Genomic DNA, 12,444 nt, shown 5'->3' on the forward strand with positions numbered 1-12,444 from the left:
TCCTCCCCCAGCCCGAGAGATGGCTGGTGCTATAGGAAATGTATTGGTTTGAGCAACACTCTCCATAAGGCCTGCTAGGCGGACCAAAGCATCCCGAAGCACTAGGGTGGCGATGAATACCTCCGGGACCTGAGCTGGTCCGACAAGCATGGTCTGGGATGCAACTTCCTCATCAAACTCTACTTGAGGCTCCACTGTTGTTGTTGCTCGAGCTCGGGGCTAAGATCTGCCCCTGCCTTGGCCTCTGGCACGACATCGGCCTCGATCCCTTCCCCTCGTAGGAGCTGCTGTTGGGGGCTCTGGCTGTTGCTCAACTGAAGATGTGGTACGCGTTCTCATCATCTGCGAGAGAACAGAATAGAAGAGTTCAATCAGCAATGATAGAATAAAATCGCACGACAGAGAAGAATAGAAGTGAAACTGTTCCTAACTCCATAGCCTTCGGAAGATAAGTACGGACATCTCCGTACCGATTCGCCATACACTATTGAGTTTTCTTGTGAATCGTAAGACCTATGTAACCTAGTGCTCTGATACCAACTTGTCACGATCCAGATTTTTCACCATCAGGACCGTGATGGCGCCTAACATTACACTTGCTAGGCAAGCCAACGTTAGAACAATCTACTTTTTTTAACAGTTTAAATCAGATATTAAAGAGGAACTGAGGTAACTGAATAAATTTAAAGTAACAATGCGGAAGTTGAACTAGCCAAATATCTATTACAATTCCATGAACCTGGTGTCACGAGTTCACGAACTACTACAGTAATACACATAAGGGTCTGAAATAAGTAACAAGCTTTTCGAATGAAAGTACACAGCTAAATAGACAGAGGATGGGGACTCCAGGAGTTGCGGGCGCTGAACAGCCGTACCTCAAGTCCCTGCGAATGTCTGATCCGAGCTCGCTAGTAACCACCGCTGGGACCGTCTCCAAAATCTGCATAGTATGCGGAGTGCAATATCAGTACAACCAACCATATGTACTGGTAACTGCCGAGCCTAACCTCGACGAAGTAGTGACGAGGCTAAGACGGGTCACTTACGCTAAAACCTGTACGCAATCTATAATAATGACAGAATAATTAAAATACAATACAGAATTAATCACCCAATAGGAAATAATAACCACAGCCTAAAAAATAAACCAGTGTCGTCCAAAATTACCAATCTCTACCAGCTCAAATAAAAAAATCGGAAAACAACACAGCTCAAGAAATAGAAACATATAAGTTGTGTGGCGTGCAACCGATCCCACCAGACAACACATAATTCTCCCTTATTCTACCATAAGAATATCAATAACAGTAGATAATATATATATATATATATATATATATATATATATATATATATATATATATATATATATATGCTGCGGCACGCAACCTGATCCCACCATATATCAATATCTATATCGTAATTCACCCTTATTTAATCATATCAATCCACCATTATTCCACCTGTTGCGGCGTGCAACCCGGTCCCACCGTATATAGATATTCAACCTTATTCCACCATATAAATCCTCCCTTATTACACATGCGGCGACGTGCAGTCCGATCCTACCATATTAGTACCAAAAAGTCAATGTACACAGTCAAATCAACAGGCCAAATCACAACGCCTTTTTGATAAATAAATACCAAACTGAACCAAGAAAAGGAATCTTGTTCAATGTTAAATCTACACAAATAATACTACATAGCGAGACCAAATCAGCAATTTATAGTTAAATGGTACAAACAAGTCAAATTAAGCAAATACTAGGGATAATGGGAAACTCTGAAAAGAGCTAACATGATTAACAAAAGAAAACATTGATTAACACGTAGTAATTAATCATGGAAAATATTTAGAGCATGTAACAATTAAGATAGGAGGAAAAACAATTAAGGAAAAACGATAAATCAAGAAAAACATATAAGTCGGCACCGTATAAGCACTTGTCACCTTGCATATACACTGCTCACATGGAATTCACATAACACAAAGTCTGAGGGTTCCTAATTCCCTTAGGTCAAGATTAGACACAACCCTTACCTTCGCTCCAAAGACCACTCAAAGCTCAATCACAACTTTGCCTTTCAAACACACCTCCGAACCAACAATATCTATCAAATTACCAACTGAATGTTTCAAAATAAACCATAGGAATCTCCCACGATCGATAAAAATTCAATTTAGGCCATTATTGAAAAAGTCAACACCCGGGCCCGCTTGGTCCAAACCCGAAATTTGGACTCAAACTCGTTTGGATCCGCGAAGGCAATCGCTCGGATGTTCCCCTAACCCAACCCGGGAACGGACCGGAGGGAACCGCAGCATGGGGAATGTCCGCGTCTCGTCGCAAGGACTTCGATCATTCAACTTTAGCTTCTGAAGGAGGAATCATGTCACTTGGAATTTCGGAAAGTGAATCCTCTCTTTCAGATCCTGGCCTTGGTAGAACTTGTCTTTGATTGGGCCGATAACCCATTCACCTACGAGTCCGGATATACAATTGGTTTTGGAATCTGACCTCAATTTGAGGTCTAAATCCCCAAATTTTGGAATCCCTAGTTTCTACCCAAAAATTCCCAATTTCACCATGAAAACCTTAGATTCTAGGTTGAAATCTTATAAAATAAAGTGAAAGATTGAAAGAAACTAGTTAAGAATCACTTACCTATGATTTGGGGAAGAAATGGTCTTTGGAAATTTGCCTAGAGGGTTTCTTGTTTTGAAAATTTTGAGAAATGAGCAAAAATCCCGTCTAAGTTAGGTTTTACACAGCTGCAGATGTCGCATTTGCGACCTGATCTTCGCAAATGCGAGAAAACCATCATATTTGCGAGGTCTCTCACACTTCTGCTTCCTTCGCAAAAGCGAAGAAATGCTCGCAAATGCGAAGGCTGCCTTCCCCCTGTCCCATCTCAAATGCGAAACATTATTCGCAATTGCGAATGCTGGCCTTCCCAGCTACTCTTCGCAAATGCAATGAGTGGATTGTAAATGCGAACCCATCAGTGGTCGCAAATGCGATGCTTAACCTCGCATTTGCGAGGTTTGAGGCCTGCAACAAAAATCTGATGCACCAGCAGTGTTCTAAGTCCCATTTTCACTCTGTAACCTATCCGAAACTCATCCGAGCCCTCGGGGCTCCAAACCAAACATGCACACAAGTCTTAAAACATTACACGAACTTGCTCATGCGATCAAATCGCCTAAATAACACCTAGAACTACGAATTTAGCACCAAATCAAATGAAAATTCTCAAGAACACTTTAAAATTTCTATTTTCACAACCGGTCGTCCGAATCATGTCAAACCAACTCCGTTTCTTACCAAATTTCACAGACATGCCTTAAATTTATATTGAACCTGTACTAGGCTCCGGAACTAAAATGCGGACGCGTTACCAACAAGATCAAACATCAATACTTAATAACCAATAATTTTTAAGATTTTAATTTTAATAAAAATTCATAACTCGGGCTAGGGACCTCCGAATTCGATTTCGAGCATGCGCCCAGGTCCCATATTCCGATACGGACCCACCAGAACTGTCAAAACATGAATCTGGGTCTGTTTATCAAAAATGTTGAACGAAGCCAACTCAAATGAAGTTTTTAAGCAAAAATCCTTATTTTTATCAACTTTCAACACAAAAGCTTTTCGAAATCACGCCAGGACTGTACACGCAACTCAAAAAGAGATAAGATAAGGTTTTTAATGGCCTCAAAACACAGAATTTGATTTTAAATCATAAGATAGACCTATCAGGTCATCACACTTCTAAACAACAAATTTAAAATATATGCATGCACTCACTACTTGGAAAAGAGAAAAAAGTAATTGAACCAGCTATTGACAGCAAATCTACAGATATCATGTCATTCAAATTGCATTGATTTAGTGTCACACTTAAAATTAAAAATAAAATAAAATAAAATGCAAAAGATCTACTCTATAAATCTTCATTGCTTTTTAGATTCAAGCTACAACAAGAAACTCTTAGCCATTTCCTTTAGCATAAACCTCATCAACAATGTGTTCCAGGGGAGAAAACTATGCTCATCTCTATGTGCAACAACAACGGATGAAGGGAAAAATGAAGAAAAATGAAGAAGAAAGATCAAGAGTTATGGAGGATGGCCTTCTTGAAAAGACGGCCAAGAATGGCGACGATGACAAAAACAAGAAAGTTCATTCAATTAAAATTGTAATTATGTCCCAAGGTGAACACCAAATAAGCCAAGAAGGTGAAGTTATAGCTAGAAGCAGCTAAAAGTGATAAACTCGAGTGTTGAGCTACATATGTTTATTTTCAACTCTCATCAGAATGAATAAACTAGTTAGTAAGTTGTGATCTACTCTACGATCCTTCTGTTTTTGTGTGGCTGGTAAAATACAAGTGTAAGCAATAAAAAAGTCAATCTTTTCGGCAAAGTATCTATCAATATCTTTTTTCGTTTTTTTTTGTTACTTTTATAAAATTTTACTTCCAAATTATTCTTGACCGGTTCATCCAGAAAGTCAATAAGTCATTCGTGTTTGCTGGTGATTAATGATTTTGTACCATCTCCTTTTGTGTCGAGATTCAGTATAGATGTAGTCATTTAATTTGTTGCACTCGATCGCTTAGTATACCTATGAAAACACACAACGAAAGCATAAAGTACATAGTTTATCTCGTATGTTCATTTTCATCACATTATATAAAATCGGAGCGATCTCCACAGTGGTATATGCTGAAATTTTTGCGAATGATGTCAATATTTAAAGAAATAAAAAGACGGACAAATCACTTGACAATATTATATTATATAAATTACTACCGGTTGAAAATCTGGACTCTTACTCTGATTTTGAATGGAAAGAAAAGTCATTCTCCATTCTCTATCAGTGGAAAAAAAGTCGTGTCATCGGTTTCGAGAGAGGGCGGAGAAAAAATCTGCATTAACTAACATAAAATAATAGTGGAAGGAAGTGATGGCCCTTTATTCTGGCAGTTACGGGATTTTGACGTGCGGCTTTTGGAGTCTTTATTACCACACCGAACCGGCGTAAAAAAAAGGAGAAATACAAGAAAAAGGAGAAAAGAGATAAATAGAAATGCTCCTCATAGAAATTGCCACATCATCACTTTTATTCCCTCCTTTATATATATATATATATATATATATATATATATATATATATATATATATATATATATATATATATATATATATATAGATTACTTCATAGAAATAGTGGATGTCCTCAAAAAGTTTCATTGAGAAATAAAAATGATAAAAATTGCAACACAACTTATAAGGGTCGCTGACCCACCAGAGTTGCGGTGATGACGAGAGAGATGAAGAGTTGAGAAGAGCAAAGCAACAATAGCATATTGCATGCTCAAAGAAATTCAAATTACATAGAAGTTTTATTTTTATCAAAATTATAATTTTAAATTCACTTATATGTTGAAATGATGTATTTCTAAAAGTCTCAAAGTGTTCATTATCATTGATTACGTAGGTAAAAATATCTTTGTACAATCATTTTAGTCAATTATAACCCTAGAAAAAGTCTATAGTTCAATTTTTGATGATGTCTAATCTTTTAATAAAAAATAATGCTAAAAAACTTAAAATACATATATATGCACAAATTGACGATCATTAGATAAATGCAGCAAATGGGCCAATAAGCGCTTGCGGGATGTAATGTCATTTTAAAAATAACTAATACTCTGTGTTTTGCATATTTTTTATATGTATATTTTAGTAAAAATTTTCTATAAAAATGGTGTCACGTGATATTGCTTTCCTTAACGTAAATCTGCCCGTCTTCACAAATTATACTGTCTGCGGAGGAGGAATTACCGACTCGATCATTTTGGATTTTGGCAGCATTTGCTTAAATGTTATATTGAATTGTATTGTTAACTTTAGAGTTTTCATAATGATCAATAATCTAAAAGAAACCTTGACTAATAACATCTCTTTGTGTGCACATTTGGTAAGCAACGATGTTGATAAAAGAAAAGAAGATCCAATTCAACGGCTGTGTATTTTGAACTTTGCTCACTACAAGAAAGTATAGAATTAGCAACAATTTTTTTGCAACAACAATAATATTGTTGCAAAATACAATAAATGACAACAACTTTATTTAGTTGTTGCTATATCATAGAATTTTTACCCACAAAAATTTTTTTGTTAGCAAAAGTTTTAATATCGTTGCCATATTTAACAAACAATATAATAAATTTTAAATATATATAAGTTAGCAACGACTTTTTAACAACAATAATATGGTTGTTGGCTAAGTTTAATAAATGGCAACAACATAATTAGATTGTTGTTGTATCACAAAATTTTTAACCACAAGGTTTTTCTTGTTACCAAATATTTTAGATTCTCGTTACTTTGTTTTAGGAGTAATATAATAAATATAAAATATAAAAATAATTGGCAATAACAAATATTAGTGTTGCTATTACACAAAATTTTCTCAACAACTCCATTGAGTTGTGGCCAAAAATTTAGTAAATCACTTTTAGTTTTCCGCCAAAACAAACGCGCCAAAACAGATTTCCCTATTTTATTATTTTTTCCCAAATTTTTAGCGCTCAATTTTAGTTTCCACTGCATCTAGGTTTTCTCTTTTCATTATCTAAACTAAATTCTTGCATCTGTGTGTTCGATTTTTTGATCTCTTCCGATGTGTTCAACCCAAAATCTGGTGAGTTCTCGCTTTTGATTTCGTTTCTTCTCAATTTCTATTGCTTTCTGCTTTTGATTTAGTTTAATCGTATCATTCTTCTTAATTTGTGATACCTTAATCACTAGTCAATGATTGTTTACTGGGATTTTCTTGAATTGTTTTGTAGTATGAGATGTCGTTGATCTTTTCTTGGTTGTTATAGTGAGTGTTTTCTATATAATTTTCTTAATTTTTTTCATGGTCATGCTATTTGACGTTCTTTTTTTGGGGAATTAATGGTGTGAGAGTGAGAATATTTGGGATTGATGATTTACAATATGGGCTATTGTCTACTTTTTTTCTGAATCTGATAAAGATTGGTGCCTTTATCTGTTCTTTGTTTCATCCGGAAAAAATGGGAGTCCCCAGTTTATTGTGAAACCAAGTGCAGCCATTAATACCACAAGACTACTTTGCTTATTTCAATCGCTTTCTTCACACGACTTCTATCCATCACCCTGCCGAAATGGTTAATTTTAACTTTCTACTACTCCTTTTATATTTTATTTTTTGTGATTTTTTCTTTGTAAATTTATTTGTTTCTCATTTTTCTGAACATATCTTATTTTTTTCTTATCATTTTGCTGCCTTCACTTTTTCATTTGGCTAATGTCCAATAATATAATTTTTAACATGTTATAGCCTATCATGACAATAAATGTGCATGTTTCTAGTAATACTGAATCTGCTACCGATGTAGTTTCAAATTCACAGCCAGGTAAGTTATTTCATTTGTTAAAATTCTAGCCCTTTAAAATCTCTTGATTGTATAGATTTAATTTGCTGTATACCTAAATATCTTCCTATGTTGCCGAAGGAAAAAAGAGAAAGGGAAGGGGGAAGACAACAGGGCTTTTAGTTCAAAAGAAACGGAAAGATAGTGACAATAGAAAGTTGAAGGTGATTATTCCACATGATAGAACAGTAGCAGTAGGCCTTGGAGCTAAAGATTTTGTTACCGAGCTCTCCGTCAAAGTTCTCCAGCATTCTAGGCATGATGTCAAGAAATGGAAGGAAGTTCCTAATCTAGCAAAAGATAGAATTGTTGCTCATATGCTGGTAATTCACTTTGTTTCTTCCCGATCACTTGATAAATTCTAGAAAATTGGTCACTTTCTTGATAAGCTTATCAAATTCTTATTTATAAACTTACTTTTTTTAACGTCTCATTTGATTAATTTAGCTTATGAAAAGCATACAACAAAGAACCAGCTTCTACTGAAGTAGATGGTTCAACTCCTACTTATATGTTGAGGTAGCTAAGATAATATATAATCAAATTCTAAATTCCAGATTACTTTTGAACTTGAATAATTCACCAGAACAATGATGTAAGTGTACAAATAAAGTATGTTTATAACTTATTAGTGGTAAGCCAATTTTAGGCATGCTAACCTGAAAGGTCCTCAACACATTGGCAGACAATGAAAGTTATATTCTAAGTAAGCTCACTTAAGTATTTTTGAGTGCAGGACACCTTTCAACTTCCAGACACACAACACAATCGAGATACTATCCTTCAAACAGCTAATAATTTATACTGATATCGTCGTAGTAGACTCCACGATCATTTCAAGAAATTTGCTTCGAAGGAGGAAAGCTTGCAGAACATGCCGGCAGAAGTTAATGAAGCTGAATGGAATTTCTTAGTGGACTATTTCAGTTCTGATGCTTTTAAGGTAATTAGGAGTATATCAAAATTAAATGGACTATTAGTAGTAGTAAGCACACCATTCCTTAGTGGAAGAAGAACGCCATAAACGAGAGAATGTAGAGTGTAAACTAATAGAAGTGGAAAATCAACTTGTGGAGGAGCGGAAAAAACGAGAAATCATGGAAGCTCGTCTGGTGGGTGATCAAAAAATATTAAAACAGGGCATGATGGCACTAGTATCCCATATACAAAGTTCCGAGGTATTTAATTTGTTTAAGGCGTTAAAGTTTCAATTACTTGCTTTTGATCCTAAAAATAATTTTATTAAACTACTTAAGAATAAAAGAGGAACCAGGTAGCAGTTGAATTCAATATCTATGGCAGGGCTTTGCTATTCTAAATGTCTACTGGTGCTTGTTGGTAAGATGGTACACAGATACAATGAATGTAGGAAAGAGACATTTTACCCATAGCTTTTTTAAATGATTGAGAAACTATCTTAGCTTATCAGTATACGAAGCAAATTGCTGCCGATTTACTTTAGCTCTGCAGCTGAATATCAGCTATAGTATGTGAACTTTCACAAACTTCAGCTTACTTTAAATACTATGATAAAGATATTTCTAAGTCCAACACATGATGTTCTGTCTTATATCCTATGGTAATAGCTTCGAAGAATGGATGTTCTCATACACTAATCTGTTTGTCATTTCTACATGAGATATTAGATATTCAAGGTATAAAATGCTTTATGTACATGTTGTCTATTTATTTGGATCTATAGAAACTATATTTTGTGTTCTACTGAAAGGAAACGTGTTCTAATAATTTTGATGTTATAAATTTGCATCTTCGAAGTTTTATCATATTTAAGTTTAGTTGTACAATGTTTAACAGACTGGACTTCCTACTGCAATTTTTGACATGATTGCTAATTTAAATGATTCGGATGAGACAAGTCCTACAAGTCTTATGGATGATAGCATGGTAAGTAAACTTATTCTAGTTCTTGTGAAAGGAAGTTTCTTGGATGTATATGCAAATGAATCTATTTGAATAAATCAATCTTTGTCTAAATTTTTTTCAGACTATAGTATTGTATCTTTGGGAGTATTTAGCATGTTCTGATGCAATTTTATTTTGGGGAGTATTTTAATCAAGCTTACACTGCTTACATGCCTATTTTTCTTAAGTTGTTGCAATTATTTCTCATTAAAATATATTATTGATTTTTCTTAAGTATTTGGTTTCAAGAAGACTTTTGGTCTGAATACCTATGGGAGGATGACTTGAAATATACAAAAGTTGTTTGTGAACAGGATTATATAACTTCTTGCCTAGCTGTGGCAAATGAAAAAAGAAAAAAAGATAACCATACCAAATACCAAATAGTTTGAAATAAGCATTAAATCAAGAGTGCTTTTAGTCATGATGCACTTTACCTTTGCACATAATCCAGATTGTGGGTGATTGTTTCTTTCTCTTGGTCGTGCATTATTAATCTAATATTCCCAACCATGTTTCTGAGAGTGCTTTTTAAGTTAATGTTGTGTTTCCACTAAGCTCTTTTCAGGTTGATGGTTCTTGTTACGGAGTCATTTTGGTCATCTTAGTATCTTGATATTTTTTGTGTTGCTTTTACATGGTTTCCCGGTGTTGTCTCTTCTTGTCTTTTTTTTCATTGATGTGGTACTTATGTTGTACTGAGCCGAGAGTCTATTGGAAACAACCTCTTTATCTTCACAAGATAGGGGTAAGATCTGCGTAAATTGGGATTATACTGGGTATATTGTTATTGTTGTTGTAAGTTGTTGCAGTAAAATAAGCTTCCACTATTTCGTTTTGCACGTTTGTACTTTATTGCTTCTTTTTATCAAAATCTAATTATATTTTTTTAGGATGAGTAGCATTCCTGACATCTGGTTCATGTAGTGCACAAGCTGGTGGAAGAAGATTTATTTTTTGGGTTACTATTAGAATAGAACTTAAGGACCTTGGATATATGATACTTTTGTTTGTTTTGTAAGTAAAGATATACTTTTTAGGATTATTTAGCTTTTGAAAGTTAGTATATCCACTGCATCAATTTTATGTATAGACGCTTTATTTATAAATATATATATATATATATATATATATATATAAATTAAACTACAATTTATTATCTCTACATGTATTTGTGAAAATTTAAAGAATATATGAATTGTGTATTTAGTAACACCACATAAATTGTTGCCAAAGTAGTACTAGAGAATATGTTGAAAAACAAAGTAATTATTACCACAATAATAGTTGTTAAAAGTCTTGATAACAGATTATTAACTTTACCGCCAATTTCTTTAGCAACAACGGATATTGTTGGCAAAAAATTAATTTTGTCGCAACAATAATTTTTGTTGGTACATGTCTTTATAATCCACGACTTCATTGACCTTTTACCAACGACAAATAACTTATGACAACGATATATATTGTTGCGCTAAGTTACCTTTTGGCAACAATATTTTCTGTTGTTGCATATACTTTTCCCATCGGTGTTTACTTCAACGGAGTGCAACGACTTCTTTGTCGTTGCCAAAGATATTTTTGGCAACAACATTGAATATATGGCAACAAAATTTGTTGTTGCGATATGCCTTCTTTCTTGTAGTGGCTTTACATGAAAAATGAATGAATCAATCAAAGAACAAAGAAGGAAATTCAATCAGTCAGCCTTGTCAAAGATTCTCAAGCGCGCAAGAATGGGAAGAGAGCTAATCACGGCTAGAGATCAAATCCAGAAGAATCTGCAAAAGCTCAAATCAAGGAGAAATGGATGAAGCAATTCGTCAAGATTAAGAATGAATCTAGCTATCATTTAAAGCTAGATTCATGAGGCTACCCTTGGGTCTTTCTCTTTGATTTGTATTCCTCACAAGGAAAGGTCTCCTAAAATTGTTGCGATACAATCCCAGAAGACAAGGAAACAGAAGAATCATCCAGCTATAAAGGAAGAAGCAGAAGAACATCCGAAGGCACACAACTACATCATCTGTTTTTAAGCCTTTCTAGTTCTTAGTAAAAATACTGTATTCCTGAGTCTAAAAGTGTCACAAAATATTGGAAGAGTTAGAATACAAAACGATAGTTGTGTCAGTATTGGAAAGAATTACTCTTGCTGTATATCATTGGTTGTGAACGTACTGAAACCATCATTGTTGTAAACATTCATTAAAGATCTAAGAGAACCCTTATGACCCAAGAGAACTGGAGTACGTACCACACTGGTACTGAACCAGTATAAAATTGATGTGTCTTCTTTACCTTTCTGTTTCCTTAGTTTATCTCTGCTATAATCAATTACCGCGTAATGTTTAGTCGACTAAATTCATACTTAGTCAACTAAATTTTTTAAATAGGTTACAAATCACCCCTCTCTTGTACTTTCAATTGGTATCAGAGCATTACTCACGAATATTGCTTAATAGCAAGTTGGGAAATGATCATGGCATCAAATACAGTCGTTGGAGCACTATTTCAAGAAGGAACATCTCAAGTATGACCCCCGTACTTCAATGGCTAGCACTTCTCTCACTGAAAAGTGTGCATGAAGACCTATACTATGTCATATGATATTAAGGTATGACATGCGATAAAAAAGGAAAATCTTTTAATTCCGCCAAAAAGGATGCAAACGGTCAAATCATAGTATCATCTGACCCCCTTGATTTGGATTATTATACTGAAGAACAATCAGCCATTATTCAAGTGAATGCCAAGGCAAAAAAATTATTGTACAATGCTATCAGCAGAGAAGAATACAAAGAAAATGTAGGATAAGTTAGAAGTCACATATGAAGGAACAAACAAAGTGAAAGAAATAAGGATAAATCTCCTAGTTCGAGACTATGAATTGTTTCAAATGAAGGATGGATAATCAGTGGAGGACATATTTTCTAGGTTCACTAAAATTGTGATGACCTGGCCGGTCGCTTTGAACATTTGCACTTTGCTCGGTAGTTTGAGGGCGTGAGTAGTTCCGTGTGATGTATTATGACTTATGTGAATC

At 34.6% G+C, this 12,444-nt stretch overlaps 1 protein-coding gene across 12 annotated transcripts; it reads left to right on the plus strand.

Annotated features, from left to right (window-relative positions):
• The first annotated feature begins 6,430 nt into the window (after nucleotides 1–6,430).
• On the plus strand, nucleotides 6,431–10,491 carry LOC107793748 (uncharacterized). Of its 12 annotated transcripts, none has more exons than XR_012696546.1 (6): nucleotides 6,431–6,721; nucleotides 7,385–7,460; nucleotides 7,560–7,801; nucleotides 8,215–8,656; nucleotides 9,294–9,383; nucleotides 10,295–10,491. XR_012696546.1 is itself a non-coding variant. In XM_075225056.1 (4 exons), exons 1-4 carry the CDS (start codon nucleotides 6,701–6,703, stop codon nucleotides 8,284–8,286), a joined length of 411 nt encoding a protein of 136 aa, XP_075081157.1. In that variant the 5' UTR covers nucleotides 6,431–6,700; the 3' UTR covers nucleotides 8,287–10,491. The 12 variants fall into 12 exon arrangements, 1 of the variants encoding a protein (XP_075081157.1); XR_012696549.1 differs by having other exon boundaries at nucleotides 10,304–10,491; XR_012696548.1 differs by having other exon boundaries at nucleotides 6,432–6,721; nucleotides 8,215–8,421.
• The last annotated feature ends 1,953 nt before the right edge of the window (nucleotides 10,492–12,444 follow it).

This window comes from Nicotiana tabacum, chromosome 11 (assembly GCF_000715075.1).
Source record: "Nicotiana tabacum cultivar K326 chromosome 11, ASM71507v2, whole genome shotgun sequence".
In the NCBI taxonomy this organism is placed as follows: Eukaryota; Viridiplantae; Streptophyta; class Magnoliopsida; order Solanales; family Solanaceae; genus Nicotiana; species Nicotiana tabacum.